The sequence below is a fragment of the Pseudorca crassidens genome, chromosome 2 (assembly GCF_039906515.1).
Source record: "Pseudorca crassidens isolate mPseCra1 chromosome 2, mPseCra1.hap1, whole genome shotgun sequence".
NCBI lineage: Eukaryota > Metazoa > Chordata > Mammalia > Artiodactyla > Delphinidae > Pseudorca > Pseudorca crassidens.
In genome coordinates, this window is record NC_090297.1 from 1235909 (window position 1) to 1252593 (window position 16685).

At 64.1% G+C, this 16685-nt stretch overlaps 1 protein-coding gene and 1 long non-coding RNA gene across 4 annotated transcripts in view; both read left to right on the top strand.

The window, feature by feature from the left end:
- The first annotated feature begins 505 nt into the window (after positions 1-505).
- Positions 506-3693, top strand: LOC137214128 (uncharacterized). 3 transcript variants are annotated; one of them, XR_010938758.1, is made up of 3 exons: positions 506-2468; positions 2670-2875; positions 3110-3693. It is a non-coding gene; the product is annotated as an uncharacterized lncRNA (long non-coding RNA). The 3 variants fall into 3 exon arrangements; XR_010938752.1 differs by having other exon boundaries at positions 509-2468; positions 3253-3691; XR_010938764.1 differs by having other exon boundaries at positions 510-2468; positions 3268-3690.
- A 3931-nt stretch (positions 3694-7624) lies between these two features.
- The window catches only part of PLCH2 (phospholipase C eta 2), a 65374-nt gene continuing 56313 nt past the window's right edge, over positions 7625-16685 (top strand). The window contains exons 1-2 of the mRNA XM_067729971.1: positions 7625-7768; positions 9112-9368. Of these exons, the coding sequence (XP_067586072.1) occupies positions 7650-7768; positions 9112-9368 (376 nt within the window). The 5' untranslated portion in view covers positions 7625-7649. The remainder of the gene's footprint in view (positions 7769-9111; positions 9369-16685) is intronic.

Sequence of the window (16685 nt, forward strand, 5' to 3'; positions counted from 1 at the left end):
ACTGTCGGCGCTTCAAGGGGGCGGGACAGGAATCTGGAGCCTGAGGGGCCAAGGAGGGAAGGGCCACCATCCATGTGGCAGAGCTAAGAGTCAGAGCTCGGAGAGGCCCTGCCTGGTCCACAGCAGGTGCAGGGTGAATCCTAGGTCTGTCTGGTCCCACGTCTGGATCCCAGCGTCTTTGCCTGATGCCAGGGTGGGTGGGGGTGGCGTGAGTGCAATCATCATCTGGGGCTGAGCTGGTTGGTAACTAAGGCCTGGACACTAAGGGCCCAAGGAAGAGGTGATCTGGGAGGACTTCCTGGAGGAGGAGGCTTTGCACTGACAGGAGAGGGAGGGCTCCGTCCAGACCAGAGGCCATCCTCCCCGCCTCCCCTGGGGCTGGAGGGAGGGGGGCGAAGCCAGGACCCTGTGGGGTGGGGCACCCAGAAGAGTGAGGATTTATGGGCACCAGGCAAAGCCAGGGCGGCCTGAGAGAGGCCGCTGGCTGTGCAGGGGTGTTGAGAGTGGCTGGCGCAGGTCACCCACACGCTCGCCTCACTCCAGCCCAAGGAAGGGCATCCATTCGGGGCTCCGCATGTGGACGAGCACAGGGAGGTCAGGCCTGCTTGAGGGCTCTTCGTGGAGGGGGCTGTGCTGGACGCTCCCTGGAGACGCCCTCCCCCCATGTCACTGTCCCCATGCCGGCATCCTCCTAATGGGGGTGGCCACGGGGGCTGCCACCTCTGTGCTGGTCCTCACCTGCCAAATGGAGGATAGAGAGTCTTACATCCTGGGCCGGGGAGCCCCCGGGACCCACGCGTGTGTGGCGTGGACGGCGTGGGCCAGCCCGAGGCTCGCTGTGGCTCCTCTCACGGGTGGGCCCCGGGGGCTGAGCTGCTCGGGGTTTGCTAGGAGGTGGCGTGGGGGCCATGGGTGGTAGGACCTCAGAGGTTTGCAAGCATCTCAGCAGCAGCAGTGCTTGGTCTGTGGACTCGGGTGACGGTGACGAGAGTCCCCGAGGGCGTCTCCTGTCTGGCTCCCTTGTCTGTTCCCAGCGGGCGCCTGGCGTGCGGCAGCGCTCAGGGTGTCTGTGTGGACCGAGCTCCGAGGCCAGAGCGAGTGGACAGGCCACAGTGCTCGCCGGGAACCCGAGGCCACGGCCTGCCTTGCCGGCGCCCTGCCGGCCAGGGCTGGAAGGAACCACCGTGCGCTGGCTTCCACCTCTGCGTCCACGTGGTTCTGACTTTGGTTTTGGGGGGTTTGTCCTGATTTACAACTGGTAGCTGCCAACGGCCAGTGGCTCTCACGGCCCCTCTGCCACCTCGGGGTGTTTACTTTCAAAGAAGAAGAGCCGATGCTATTGAAAGCCCACAGCCTCCTCACTTCAGACGTGAGAGTCGGGAAGCAACCAGGGCCTGGGGGCTGCAAGCATGCGGCACGGGGGCTCCCCGAGGCAGAAGCGCAGGAGCCTGGCTCGTGTGGCCCAGCGTGGCTTGGCGTGACCCAGCGTGTGGCACGGCGTGGCCCGGCGTGGCCTGGGGCTTCTCCCGCAAGGCGCTGTGTGGAGACAGTGGCTCCCGGTCTGTTGGAGGCCAGGGGTCGGGGTCCCCAGCAGGAGGCTCCGGATCCCCCGCCCGCCCCCTGCCCCGTCCCCAGAGGCCAGAGCTGAGTGGGGGCCCCAGGGCGCATCTTTAGTTTTCTCCCCCTGGGTGTGGCAGCTCTGGCCGGTACCCTCACCGGGTGCCAAGTATGACCTCAGCATCCCCTGTGCTCCTCCTTCATCCAAACACCAGTCCCCCTCCCCGCCCCCCGCCACCGCTGCCCCTCCAGACACAAAACTTCTCAGAGGGGATGCTCCCTGTGGGTCCCCCTCCACTCTCCCCACCATGGGATCCGCTCCTGTTGGGGGTCCCAGCAGCCCCCGTGCCAGGCCCCCAGGGGGGGTCCTCGCCTTCCTCCGAGAAGGCATCTGCAGCGGCCACCCCAGCTCGGGGCTGTTCCGGGGGTCTGTCCTCTCTGCCCGGCCATGAGTTTCCCGCTGAATTTCAAGAGACAACAGACGTCCAGGGGAAAACGGAGGGGCGAGCAGGTACCGGCCTCTGCATGAGAGCGGTGGACACGGCTGGAGGCCGGCAGAGGGAGGGGCTGATGCCCACCCGGCAGTGGGGCGTGGGGTCACAGCTGGCCTCCCCTGGGGGCGTGAGGACGGTGGGGGAGGAACGGGGTCGGGGGCCTGGCCGTGGAGATGGCAGAGCCGGGAGGAGCCCAGAAATGCTTCCCTCAGCTCCCTTGGGGGAGGGAGGGGGCTTCTGTCTGAGGAAGCTGGACTGGGACTGGGGACTCCAAGCCAGCCCTGGGCCCCAGGGGCCAGACGGGCCCTTCCGGCTGCAGGGCCTTTGCACTTGCTGCCCCTTCTGCCTGAGGCGCCCCCCCCGCAGATGGCTCTCCTCTAAGCCCCTTCGGACCCTCCCCGACACTGGACCTCTGTGGTGAGCGAGACCTTCCTCCCTGCCAGTCTGGGTACTACTGTGGGGTGAGGGTGGGTGCAGGGCCCCTCCAGCTGCCCCTGGGGCTCTGGTCAGGAGCTCTGTGTCCTTGGGTTAAGGACGCAGGGACGCAGGGACATGCCCTGTGCCTCCCTCCTCCTGGCCGCCTACCCCAAGCCTTGACTTACCTCTTGCACTCAACAGACACCACCCCGCCCAAAGACTCAGGATTCCATTCGGGGCCACGGGGAGCTGGCTTCTGATGGAGGTGGTCCAGGCAGGACCTCTGCTGTCCCTTTTGGGGCCCTTCCTCTGGCCCCGGGGGGCAGTTTGACCCATTTAGCACCCTCCCACACTGTGACGTGGAGACTGACCTCGCCACACTTTGCAGATTCTCGCGGAGCACGGAGGTTGGCAGTGATGCTCTCATGGAGAGGGTGGGGCTGAGGCAGGACAGAGGGGCTGGAGCTGCCGGGAGGATCGGGGAGGGGCTCCCAGGGCCCATCTCTGTTCATGGGGTGGACCCCAGTGATTGCAGCCCGGCTCCTGTGGGGTGTGCTCCTGGCGCAGGGGTGGGGAAAGCGCCCCCAAGGGCAAGGGTCCCAGAGCGTGAAGACACGGAAGGGTCTGTGCCCACCTGCCAGGCTGGCTCCTGCCGTCTCCTGTTGGGGAAGGGCTCTCTGCACCTGCTCTATGGGCCAGGAAACCAGAGCTCAGGGAGAATTTCTTGGCTACGAAGAGGCAGGCTTCAAACCGAGCTCTGACCTGGAGACGCCCACTTCTACAGCAATCTCTTCTGCAGGCCTCGGGCACAGAGGGCTCTGGGGACCCTCCTCTTCTCATCCCGGCCCTGCTCGTGACCGACTGTGCGTGGTTGACTGATCGTGTTCACCCCATCCCGCCCCCTCTTGGGATGCGCTCTGATGGGTGCTCAGTGCGCACCTTTTGTTTTAGTTACTTTTCAGAATGCATACTGTGTTTTGTTGCACTTACCGTAAAAGTTTTTTAATACAATTTTAAAGGTTGTACTCCATTTACAGTCATTACAAGATACTGACTCTACTCCCCGTGTTGTGCACTATATCCTTGTAGTCAATCTTACCCCCAATAGTTTGTACCTCCCAATCCCCCATCCCCACATTACCTCTCCCCCCACTGGTAACCGCCAGTTTGTTCTCTATATCTGTGTGTCTGCTTCTTTTTTCTTATATTCACCAGTTTGTTGTATTTTGTTAGATTCCACATACAAGTGATATCATAGAGTATTTGTCTTTCTCTCTCTGACTTACTTCACTCAGTATGACAATCTCTATGTCCGTCCATGTTGCTGCAAATGGCATTACTTCATTCTTTGTTATGGCTGAGTAATTTTTATCTGTTCATCTGTTATGGACATGATGGACACTCAGGTTGCTTCCACATTTTGTGTTGCAATTATTTTTGATCTATATCAATGTTAGCGGTGCAAAGGTTTTGGTCTCTGGACCCCTTTCCACTCTGAACAATTGTTGGGGACCCCGAAGAGCTTTGTGTCCAGTGGAGAGAGAGCTGGCGAGAGCCGGCTGTGAGATCTCCAGTAATTCTGGGAGCTGGTTGTTAAACATAGCCATTATTAAAATCAAATTTTATGTAAACCATATAAGTTATATAAAAGCACAGGCAATCAACACTCAGAACTTAGCACTTCCTAATTATTCACATCTTACTATATTATCCATGTTCTTGTCTAGATAGGGTTTGCGTCTGTTCCATCTGAGGACTGGAAATCCCAGGGGATGGAATGTCGCCCATTTCTTCCCAACTCCACGCTCAGTAATCTCACGGGCATAGCTTGCAATTGGCTGCGGTGGGTGTGCTTCCACCACGGGCATCAGCAAACACCATCCTCAGGGCTTTCCTCCCCCGAGAGGTGGTTGGTCAGTCTCGCCCAGCACACCCCTGGTTATGATCACCTGACAGGTAGATCATATGATCTACCTGACAGGTAGACAGGTAGATCACCACAGTAGAACGTAAAAGTGATCATTAAAAAAAAGTTACGGATGAGGCCTTACTAAAAATAACAATCAACTAACAATCAACTAATTACACATTAAGAGAAATAACAGTTTATAACTGGTTTTTTCCAAACAAAAAATTCAGTGAGAAGAGTGACATTTTTTTACATTGTTGCAAATCTCTGTCGTGTTTGGGTAGAGAACACGGCGTTCCATCTGTCCCAGCGCGTTGTGGTGAAGACTACGGGGAAATGTGCCGACTCAGGTAACGGTGCTCCGCCAAAGCTGAACCAACGAGGGCTTCTTGAAGGGAGCTGAGATGTGAGAGTTGCATCCCTAGCAACGCCATCAGGGGCTCTGTTACACTAACACCCACTGGTCTGGTTTTCGCTTGGACAGGATCTTCACCTGTGAGTGATTTTGGATTATCCTGTCTCGGTCATCTGGGAAATACTGGTGTGCTGAGTTCGGTGGATTTTCCAAATGTTGACACGTTTCCTTAGAGCACATGAACACCACCGCTCTCATGAGAAAAAGCCTTCACTGCTCGGAAGCTGTCAGACTCACAGTGGTGGATTCAAGTTCTTCCAAATGCCGACGTTCCCTTAAGCTGTGGCTTTGACCGTTGGAGACAGATCCGGTCATTTTATTTATTTTCTTTTGAAGTGGCGTGCTTACTTCACTTGTTTTTGAGGAAACTTCTGCCGGATGTCTGCACACCCATACGGCATAGCCAGTTTGCCAGCTGTTCTTTCGGGTAAAAAATGGTGTCTGTGGGCTGTGTCCGCGACCAGTTCGGGGGCGGCAGCTCTGTGTGTCCTCGGGAGCCCTTCCCCGCGGTCTCGAACACGATACTAGAAAGATTCGAACCCAGAGGTGGGGTTTAATCAAATTTGTCACTCTTACTGCTCTGTCGAGGGCGGGCTCGGGGACACGGCGTTTTCTTTGTTCAATCCTGAGCGCGCAGTGACGCAGGAGGTGATGCGGCTGTGGTCCCTCCGCCTTGATCTGTGCAGAGTGTTACCCACTGTTGTGCAAACGTCAGCACGGGGAAGGAGAGTGGAATCATGAAAATAGTTCAGAACTCGTGGACCCCCAAAGCTTTTGGGGACCCCTGGGGTTCCATGGGCCATACCTCGGGAAGCAGTGCTCTGTGGTGTGGTCTTGGTCGTCTGCCCCCTTCTGATCTCTGCTTTCTTTGCTCGGCACTGTGCTCTCAAGACGCGTCTCTCTCCCGCGAGACACTCTTTCTTCCTCCTTCTAGTGCTGTGTTGTTCCAAGTGTGTGTCCCCAACCCTGGGGCCTCCAGCTCCCCGACCTGACAGGGCCGCCCTGGATATCCGCCCCCCCCAATCCCTTGGGGCCTGGAGCAGAGCGGCTGGGTCCCAGGCTGCATACATGTGCCCTGGCTGAGTGATCCCTGCTCTCACCCAGGACTTGCCCTCAACCAAAGCCCTTCCCTCCTGTCCCCGGGCAAGGGTCCTGCTCCACGAAGCCCCCGGACCCAGACGTGTGGCTGCGTCACCCAGTCACTCCCGCCCGGCCTCGCGGTCAGGGCTGCTGCCATGTGCGGCCTGGCGGGCCCTGGGTGACAGCCTCTGTGCTGAGCTCTGGCTGGCTTGACCCACTCGAGGGGGGAGGCCGGGCTTGTCGGGGTCCAGCCTCCATCCTCTGCGTCCTCATCTGCTAGGTCCAGGGTGTGGCACCTGGACCTCCTAGGGGAGGCTCTGGCAGCAGGTGGCTCCTGGTAGAGGGTCCAGCTCCAGACTCGCAGGCCACGGGGGAGCCCTGACCTGTTGCCCCGTCATCAGGGCTCCTCCACCTTGGACCCCACTCTCAGCCTGGAGGCTGTGCTGGGGTGGCAGGGATGCGGGAATAAGCAGGCTCTGTGTGGTAGGGGGCTTCGGGGGAGGCTTTGGGCAGTGAGGGTCCCACCTGGGGAGGAGACTCCGCAGGCAGCTTTGGGGGAGCGGGGAGGGGGATGGGCAAGGCTGGGGTGGGGGCCCTGGGCAGCAGACGGGCCAGCCTTTTGATTCCGTGCTGTGTCAGCCCTCGGGGGCCTCGGGCCAGGTGTCCAGCCCGGGGTGGACACCAGGGGGCACCTGGGCAGAGGATCTAGAGAGGCTGGATGTTAGAGGCCAGGCCCGGTGCAGCCACACCCGCTGGGCTGGGGTTGGGGGGCTGGGATTCTTCTCATGCCAGCGCTGCCAGTGGAGGATGTGGCAGCCCCACGTCCAGGGCGCTGACACAGAAGGCGGGAGGCAACAGGGAGAGGGTGGCCGGAGGGGGGCTCGCGGTGGCCCCGTGGCACTCTCACTGCGAGCCCGCTGCTCTGTGGAACATGGTGAGGGGGCACCGCAGGGTTGGGCTGGAAGCTGTAGCCAGTGTCCAGGCCGGGAGGCCGGGCCTGAGGGACACCTAGGCCCCCGCAGCGGGCGACGGCAGGGCGGGTGGGCGCTGTGGACTCACCAGGAACTGCTCGATGGCAGCCACTCCATCCCGGGGCCTCGAGGCTGGGCACTGGCCATTCTATGGAGGCAGGCCTGCCCGTCTGGCTGTGGGCGGAGCCCCCTGGGCGCTGGGCTCGGCTGGGCCACCCTCCGGCCTATCCGGGCCTGTGCCGAGGGCCCTGATTAAACGGTCGGCCTCTGAGGGGCAGGAGTCCCGTGAACCTTTCGGCCCTGTCCCCCGCCGACCCGGCCTGGCTCTGAGTGATGTCACCGTGACTGCTCACCCGTGGGCAGTAGCCAGTTCCCGGGCCTGACACTGGCATCTGGGCCAGGGTCTGAGCAGAGGCTGGAGGCCTGAGAGGGGCGGTGCCCCTCCTTAGCCCGGGGGTCAGCCTGTGAGAGGAGGAGGGGCCGAGCTGGGGACGGCCGGGCAGCCCCTCTGACCCTCAGCCCCTCCCCACGGGGCCAGCGTGGCTGGAAGTGAGGAGTGCCGTCAGGGGCCCCGGCGTGGCTGGGGGGGGGGCCGGGCGGCGCGGGGCTCACGGGCGCCGGTGCTGCCGGGGCCTCAGCTCGCCAACCGCTGCCCTCATGGCCCTCCGTGGCCTCGCCTCTGCTCCTGGTGGGCGCTGTGGCCTACTTAGGCCCGACTGTGCCAGCCCAGCCCGAGCCCCGCGCCCGGCCCCGCTCTGGCAAACATGTCCGGGCACAGCTCCTGGGCTCCCGCTGCTGCAGGAAGCATGCGGCCTGCTTGGAAGCCTGGCAGTAGCTGGCTCAGCGGCCAGAGCTGGCGCCGGCCTCTTGGGCTGTGTAACCAAGGGGCCGTGGTGGTCCAGCCACCTCGGGGGAGCCACCGCAGGTGAGCCCGGGAACCGGGCGGCGGCCAGGGGGCGCCCAGGAGGGGAGTGGGCCTGTGGAGGGCTGTGCGGGCCCAGCCGGGCTTGGGTGGGCAAGCGGGGGATGCGTGGCATTGCCTCTGTGCCCGTGGGACGTGCAGGACCCCAGGGAACTCCTGGGGGAGCAGGGAGGGGGATGGGCAAGGCTGGGACGGGGCCCCGGCTGTCGGGCCCTGGTGGGTAGCCGGTTCCGCGTCTGCTGCTGGTCTTGGGGGGCTGGGCCAGGTGGAGGGCTTGGAGGCTGAAGCCTGCCAGGGTGGAGGAAGGGCAGACCGCCACGGCGCCCTCCTTCCCGGGTGGCTGGAGAAGGGCCACGAGGTAGGGCGGCTCTGAGGGGCCCTTGGGGAGGGGTGTTGCCCCCACCCCCGCGGTTTTTCCCACCTGGGCAGAGTGTGGCTCCGGTGTCCCGACGTGCACCCGAGGGCCGGGCCGCAGAAGCTCCATCCTGGGCACGTCAGACGTGCTCCAGAGCCCAGCGGCCAAGGCCCCCCATGCTGGGCCCAGGGAGGAGGCCCAGAGGAGGGAGTGGGCACAGAGGAAGTCTCTGGAAGGAGCTGGCCTGGGGGAGCGAGGAGGGCGTTGGTGGGGGAGGAGCTGCAAAGGTGCAGCAGGGGGTCCTGCGCAGAGGCCAGGGTGGGACTGAGCCTCTGTGGAGGCCACGTGGAGGCCGGATGGGGCCTGGGCCCACTGGGGGGTGGTGGGAGCCCAGCCAGACAGCCCCGGGGCCGATGGCTGCCTGGGAGGCCAGCGTGGCCTCCACCCACTGCCCAGACCGAGTGGTGGCTGGAAGGGCCTGAGACTGCAGACCTGGGGGTGACAGTGCACTGGGACCTGAGGGCTGGAGAAAGGGCTGAGGGACCCACCTGAGCCTTGGGCTCCTCCTGTGGTCCGTGGGGCCCCAGGGTGGCCCAGGGCTGGCCAGTGCATCCAGCACCGTCACAGCAGAGGGGGGCTGCCGTTCTCTGCAAAGTGACTCCTGTGTTGCCTTTGAAATTTATCAAGCTATGGAACCAGTCCCGGCACAGAGAAACAGTCAACACTTCGGTGATGCAGCCATTGATAAGCTCCCCCGCCCTCTGGCTGCACCGGCTCCTCCCCCCAAGCCTCAGGGTCCCGGGTGGGGTCGCCCTCCTGCCAGACTCCCTGCCAGGCTGCCCGGCACCCCACCTTGAAGGGCTGCTTGTCGGGGGACGGGGTGGATAGTGGAGCTGGGCTGCAGTACAGCCTCCTCTTGCACTCCGGCCCAGCACTAACCTGGATGCTGGACAGGCCTCACTCACCAGCCCCGCTGCCCCTGCCTCTCTAGGAGTGATGAGCGGAGACCCAGCCTCCATCCCGGCAGGGGACGCTGGGGCCCTCGGGGCAGAGGGACCTCAGAGCAGCCTCTCCCTGCCTCCCTCGGATGGCCGGCCCCAGCTGGTAATGCAGGCCAGTCCCACCTCTCACCTGCCGCCCCAGTGCCGAGAGCCCTCGGTCCCTCCACGATGGTGCCCTCGCCCGAGGACCCAGGCCCCGATCTGGAGTGCAGACGGCCTTTCCTGAGAACGAACATTCTGCCTGTGGGTGAGTGAGGCCGCCGGGTAGGCGGCAATGCCCTTCTGGGCTCAGTTCCCCAGCGGGCGTGACGTCCTGGTCCCACCTGGGGTACAGGGGGCCCCGCCTGCTCCTCCAGGATGGGGGGCCGCCACGGCCTGCCAGGAGTGGGAGTCTCCCGGCACAAGGGGAGAGGCACAAGCAGACTTATTGGGAAGGCAGCTTGGAGGCTGCCAGCTCCCCCTGCGGCTCCGCCCGGCCTGGTCAGACCTGTGCGAGCCCTGTGCTGGCTCGGGGCCTCAGCCGGTCTCCAGGCCTCGGTGTCCTGTGGCCTGTTGGCGGGGACACTTGTGGCCTCTGGAAACGGGCTGTGTGGGTTGGGGAGCCCGCTCTCTCTCTGTCAACTTTAAAAACCATGGGACTATGGTATCCAGACTGGAAAGCGCACAGACCTCAGGGGTGCAGCTGGGTGAGGTCACGCGCTCCACTCTCCAGATCGGGGAGGGGGACGTCCCGCCTGCCCTGGGGCTGCGCCCCCGCCCCCAGCAGCCCCCGGCTCACCGTGCTTCTCACGTCCAACACCCAACGTTTGTTTGCTGCATCTCGACTCCCAACTTCTGGAATCACACAGGTGCGCAGGTGGGCCTGGCCAGGTGCGAGAGGCCCTGCCTGAGGGGAGGGGAGGTGCCTGGCGGTGCCCTGGTCCTCCCCGGGCAGCCCAGGCTCCACGTCCAGCCAGAGAGACCATGCCCACACCGCGTGGCAGACTTCCATACCAGGCTGGGCCTGGGCCTGCGGGAGGTGGGGGGCTTATCCCCTCCCCGCCCAGGGCACCTGGCTACTCTCTGCCCCGAGAGTCTAGCGTGTTGGGCTGAGTTGGAGTTGAGGCCGCCGCAGTGTGTGCCTACCCCGTACCAGCCCTGGGCCTGCCAGCCCTGACTCAGAAGCTGCAGGACGAGGGGGGAGCTCAGTGCACCTGGGAGAGGGGATGGGTTGAGCCGGGGGGCAGCCCAGCACATTGGTGGGCACAGACCTGTCTCTGGCATCTCGGCAGTGTTTCCTTCTCAGGTGTGTGGTTGGGCCGGGTGCCTGGGGATGGTCAGAAGGGGTCTGGGATCTCGCCCACCTGGAGTGGGAGACCCCGGGGGGTGCGAATTTCTGGCTGGTTTGCTGGGCCCTCTGCTGAGCGGCAGGTCCACCTCTGGCTGGGGGGCGGGGCGGGGCGGGCAGGGGGTTCCTTGTGGCACCTCCTTGGCGGACACAGCCGCTCGTGGGACCCTGACTCAGCTCTTCTGGGACGGTCCCGGGTGAGGGTCTGCATGGTGGCCAGCCAGCACCAGGCTTGTGGGCATGATGACAGGTCTGCACCTCAGTGGGGTGTGTGTGTGCATGTGTGTGCGTGTGTGTGTGTGTGTGCGCGCGCGCGCACGTGCTCACGCACAGGAGGCCTGCTCTTCCTGGGCGGCCGAGGCCCCAGGAATGCGCGGTGATGGCGAGAGCGTGTGCACGCCTGTGGGCATTCGTGCTCCCGCCCCCGTGGGCCCCGAGCCGCAGGGACTTGCTCCTCCTACATTCCCCAAACGCACCGGGACGGGGCAGGTCTCTTCTGCCTGGGTGGTGGGGGGGGTGTCTGTTCAGAGGCGCTTAGTCCCCTGCCTGGGTTCGGGGCCCTGCTTTTCAGCTCAGTCTGGAATGGACGCCAGAGGAAGGGATAGTTGGAACAGGGGAGCGTCGGGGAAGGGAGGCTACTGGGCCGCTCCTCTGGGGAGCGGGACGGATGGAGCCTGTAGTTCTGGGCGTGCGGAGGGGCTATGATGTCGAGGAAAGGAGGCTCCACCCTCAAACTACCGACCCCTTCCCCTGCTGCCCCCCCTCCCCGAGCTCCCTGTCCCCCCCATGCCTGGCTTGCTGATGCTGACGTCAGGCTAGGTCCTCTCCTGGGTGCGGGGCTGAGGGCAGGGCTGGGGCTGCCTGATCTGGCCCTGGAGTCCTTCCAGAAGGCTCCTGAGGCAGCCCCTGTGAGCAAGGGCGGTGTCCCAGCCACGAGGGCAGGGGAGGCCCTTGGGCCGGTGTGTGCTGGAGGCCGCCTGGGGACAGTTGGTCTCCTTGTGGCCAGGAGGCTGCTCCTTGCGTTGGACTGAAGCATGTCCGGGCTCCTCTGCGCCTCAGTGCCTGCCCTCGCTGAAGCCAGCTCTGTCCCCAAGCGGCAGACCGGGCGGGGAGTGGGGGGGCCGCGGGTCAGAGCGGTGCCCAAGAGGCGTGGGCCCGGGGGCCGCTCTGGAGCCCTGGCTACATGGGCTCTGGGGCCGGGTGCAGGTGGCACCAGTGACGTTACTTGGGGCCACTTGCGTCCACGGCGCCCACGATGGGGGCAAGCCCTGCTCCAGCCTAGGCAGTGAGTGTGGCTGGTGTTCCCGTGGCGCTGTGGCTCTCATCTCGGCCTTGGGCCCTTGGCCCAGAGCAGAGCGTGTGCACTCTGGAGAGAAGCCAGCTCCCGCTGGGCCTGGGTGGGTGGACAGTGTGGGGACTGGGTGGACAGTGTGGGGTCCAGGTGCACGGCTGGGGCAGCAGGACGGCCACACCCCCACTGTGCCGTCTTCTCACCCCGTTCTCCTGCGTCCCTGGTAACCGGGTTCATTTAGAGCTACTTAATCCCATTCAACAGGCCGAAGGATGGGAGAATGCAAATGAGCTGCCCTGAGGCTATGGATTTGGGGGTGACGTGGGAGGTGCCCGGGGCCTGGGTCTGGCCCCTCACCACACTGGGTCTTACAGCGCTGGGGCGCTGGACCGTGTGTCTGAGTCTGACTGAGTCCTTATTGGCCTGAGGCTGGAGCAGCTGGGCGGCTGTAGCCTCTGGGCCGTGAGGCTAGGGGAGGGGACTCGTGTAAGTCCCCACGGCAGGAGTGCCAGCTCTGGGGCCTTCACAGTGTGTTCGGATCCGCTGCTTTCCCTGGGGCTTCAGTCGGCTCTATGTTGGCCTTGCCTGTATTTCTTTCTTCCTGGCTGTGGAAGCAGGACTTGCTCCGAGGAGATGCTTTGGAAAGTACAGAACACAGCACCTTCCTTGAGCCCTTGTGTGCGTGGGTTTCTAACTGCTCCAGGTTACCAGCTGCGTCTCTCTGTCCCCGCCCCCACTCCCTCCACAAGCCCACAAGCCTGGCCCTGGGGGCTTAGACCTGCTCGGCCCCCCTCTAACCTTGGCGTCTTCTTCTGGAGCCTGCATTTTAATGGCCTCCTCACTGGTGGCCGCGGCCCTTGGGCACTGCCGAGCATCCAGGAGCATCAGCAGCGCCGGCTGCCGTGAACCACGTGGTGGGGAAGACGTGTGCTCGCGCCGTGCTCTGTGCCTCTGGCTGTGTCCTGGGAAGCGTGGCAGCCTTGGCATTTGATGTTCACCGAAGCTCTCTGAAGCTCCCGCCTTCATCTTCCTGGGCAGCCTTGGTGTCTGGGGCACTCGAGCCGGCCGCCCCCGCTGCTCTTCCAGAATCAGCCCCACCTGCTGAGAGGTCAGAGGCCTTTCCGGAGGAGGCAGGACACGTGGACTCAGCTTCAGGGCAATCTGCGCCTGGGAAAAAGCGATCACGGCTGCCTGGACGACAGCAGCTTTGGGCTCCTTCACTCTCTGGACGCCCCTGGGGGCCTCTGGGCAGGGACGCGCTCCCCTTGCGCAGAGGGTCCTAATCCTCACGAATACAGAATGCCGTCTGGTTCGGAAAAGCAAAACCAAACCCTGCCTCTGAGTAGATAAAGTACAAGTTACTAAGTGCAAGTACTGTGAGCTCATCTGCTTCCCTCGGGTGCTCTCTCATGGCCTATTAACTCTCAGTTTATGCACAGTTCTAACAGGCAGCCCAAAGGGTCAGCTGGCCAATTTGACTCTCCAGTCTTGGAGAGTGTGGTGAGGGTCTTTCTTCCAGGAAACACCCCACCCAAGCAAGCAGAGAAGCGCTTGACTGCGGGGTTTCCTAGCCAAGGGGACGGGGGACAGAACCTTTCTGGTCCTGTCCCCTCTCTGGGATCCAGCGGGCCCCTGTCCCTGGTGCCACATGCACTGATGTTCCTTGTCATCATGAATCCTGGGCAGGTTGTGTGGATGAAGCCGCGAGTTGTTTTTGTCCTCGAGCACCTACCCTGGGCCTGGGCGCACAGGGATGCCCGAGCCTCCGCACACGGGGTGGCGTGGGGGGTTCCCGCGTGCCCAGGGCCTGCTGCACAGGGGAGATTTCTTCTGAGAAGTGGGGGGCTTGCAGCTCCTAACTATCCGGCGTGCGTTAGAGCTGGGCTGGGCCCTGGGACAGAGACCTGGCTTCGATGGCAGACGGCAGGAGGCCCCAGACCATCCTGCCCGTCTGCAGGGGAGCAGGCAGCCCAGGGCAGCCTGGGGAGGGGTGACGGACCGCTGGGCTCCACATCAGGGTGCAGGGAAGGGGCTGCTGCAGCTAGAAGCAGGGGATGGAGCTGGGGGCTGGTCCTTAGGATGGGTGGGGCCAGTGGACAGCGAAGCTGCAGCTGGGGGCCTGCGTGCTGCTTCCCGCAGGAGGAAACCTGGGCCTGGGCCAGGGGAGCAGGGGGCCCAATGCACTGGACCTGGGACTCCTCTGAGCTGACCAGTGCTGGAGGCTGGGCCTCCAACCGCCCTACCCAGCCAGCCTGGCCAGAGGAAGCCAGCTGGGCCAGCAGCGAGCTTAGCAGAAGCTGCTTTGGGTTTGTAAAGTGGGGGATGTTAGGGGTGGCGGGGCGGGGGGGCGCTCTGCAGGGACTGGGGAAGGGGCCCAGGCCCCGACAGGGGTCCCTGGGTGGCAGAACCTCCTGGTGCATGGAGCCTGGGCAGGGCAGCGCTGGGAACAGCCGCTCACCGATGGGGCTTGTGTGGGAGGTGACCCTGCACTGGCGCTGCTGTGATTTGACAGGGGAGCCTGGGTTTCTGGAGTCTTTGGGGGTCAGGCCCGCTGCTACAGGAGGCCTAGCCCGGGCCTGGTGGGGCCCAACCTTGGGGGCTCCTGCCGTGCCCGGCATGGGGCACTGGGAGTCTCCTTCTTTGGCCTGGAGAAAGCGAGGGCCCCTCTCTGCCGTCTCGCCTTGGGGGCAGCAGCTCCCTGAGCTGAGCCACCAGGGCGCCTGCAGGCCCTGTCGCTGGGGAGAGCTGGGGGTGGGGTGGCCGTGCAGGGTGGGCTGGCTGGCTATTCCCAGTGCCCTGCTGCTCCAACCCTGCGGACTGGGGCCCGGGGAACGCAGGGCTGCCCAGGGCACGGTCTCTCCTGAGTCTTGCTGGATGAGGAAGGCTTGGGGCCAGGAAGGACACCCCTTGGGTGGGGAGTGGGCGAGGGGGGCACGAAGTCCTGCTCGGCCCCTCCCAGGGTTCTGCGCCAGGACTCACGCCGGAGCCCAGAGCCTCTGCCCTCCCTCTGGGCTGGGCAGCCCCGTGGACTGGGGACAGGCAGCCCTCAGCGTGTGCCGGCACAGGGTGCTGGACCGAGCAGGCCCTGCATGAGGGGCTTCGGGTTCTGCTTTCTTTCAAGCCAGACACGAGGGGTGCACTTGGGCAGCAGCCGGGCATCCCTTGGCCCAGTTCGGGCCCCCTCCTCTCTGAGCATGGTCGCCCGCCCCAGAGACTCGAGGTCCACCAGGGCCCACCCCGCTCGCGGTGCCCGGGCCCCGCTCCTGGCCGGGAGCACCTGGGACCTCCCGAGGCCAGCTGGATGGTTCTGCCTGAACCTCAAGGTCAGCAGCGTGAGAAGTGGCCATCAGAGCTCCGCAGCTCTCCAGCCTGAGCGAGCACCTGCCCCCGGAGCCCAGGCCCGCTCCTCGGTGTCCGGTCCCCGCACTTCTCTCCACCTCTGCGGCCCTGCCCCTCTGCGCCGCCGGGGTGTCCCGGCCCCGCTGAGGAAGGCCTGCAGCCAGACCGCCTGCTTCCCACAGCCGCCCATCTCCCCCTCTCCTCGCCCTGCCCCCAGCCATCTGTCCTAATGACCTTCTGGACCAACCCGAGAACACCTCATCACTTTCGTCTCTAAGACCCTCTGTGATCCGACCCCTGAATCCCTTTCCTGCCTCACCGCCGCTCAGCCCTCTGCTCAGTCCCTCCCATCCGAGGACCCCTCCTGCTGTGCCAGGAAGCTCCTAGTGTCAGCTGTGACAGTTTTCTTAAACTGGCGAGTTGGTCGAGGCCTCCAGGGTAGGGCTCTTGGGATGGGGGCCCACTGAATTCCTAGCCACCCGCCGGGCACCCTGGGGACTCACAGAGAGTGTGTGTCAGTGGTTGCAGGAATGAAAGAACAAAAAGGTGAATGAATGAATGAATGAATGAACGAACGAACGGAGCCGTCACCCAGCAGATGGGCTGGCTGCTGCGTGAGAGCCATCGTTGGTTTATAACGGTGGTGGGTGCAGTAGGCCAGGGGTTTGGGCGTGGGGTGAGAAGAGGGGGCAGAGCCCAGCATCCCCTGGGCCACCCCCTCCCTCTTGCTCCCTCCCACTCTCCAAGTCACGCTCCCCTCCCCCATGCACATCCCTCCCCGTCACCCAGGTCCTTCCCTGCTCCCCCCAGGCCAGTGGCCCCCAGCTAGGGGAGAAGGTAGTGGTGGGCACTGAGTGTTGGGGTGGCCGCAGGGAGGATGGGCAGGCAGCTGTGCTTCTCCATCCTGTCCCGCCCCCGCCCAGGGCCAGGAGCCACCTCCAGCCACCCCCGGTCTGGGCAGGTCAAGGACTCTGCCCGCCTCCCCACCCCCCCACCGCAGCCCCAGGCGCCCCCTCCCTCGCCTGCTGGCCTCCACATCCACGTTGGCCGTGAGCTGCCGACTCTCTTCTCCCCAGCTGGCCTTGGCTCTCGCGCTGGGAACAGCCCTCCACACTCCCACCTGCCTGCCCTCCAGCCTCCCACCCTCCCCGTCCACAGGCACCTCCCCTGCAGGTCCCAGGAGTGAGGGCCCCCGGGGGGTTGCTCACATGGTCTACCTCTTGCACTCAGATGTGGCTGCACTGCCTGACCCAGGGGTCCAGGCTGGCCTGGGAGAGCCGAGGATCTGGCCCTGTGGATGGCCGTGTTAGACATGGCCTTGACCAGGCCCCCTCAGTCCTGACCCAGCTCAGGGGCCCCGTCCTTGTCCTGCCAGACCCAGATGGAAACGCCCACCCCTGCCAAAGAAAGAGGTCCTTTGGGGGCAGGATATCTGGTCTCAGGGGGCCTGGGGCAGGTACCTTCCTCTCTCTGCACCTCAGCTTCCCCCTCAAAGGAAAAGTGGGGTCAGGAATGAATGATTCCTAAGGGCTGGCAGTGCCCACAAAGACCTCTGGCCCATCATACATGCCCCCAATCGGCACCACCTTGGTGCAGCAAAGTGCCCT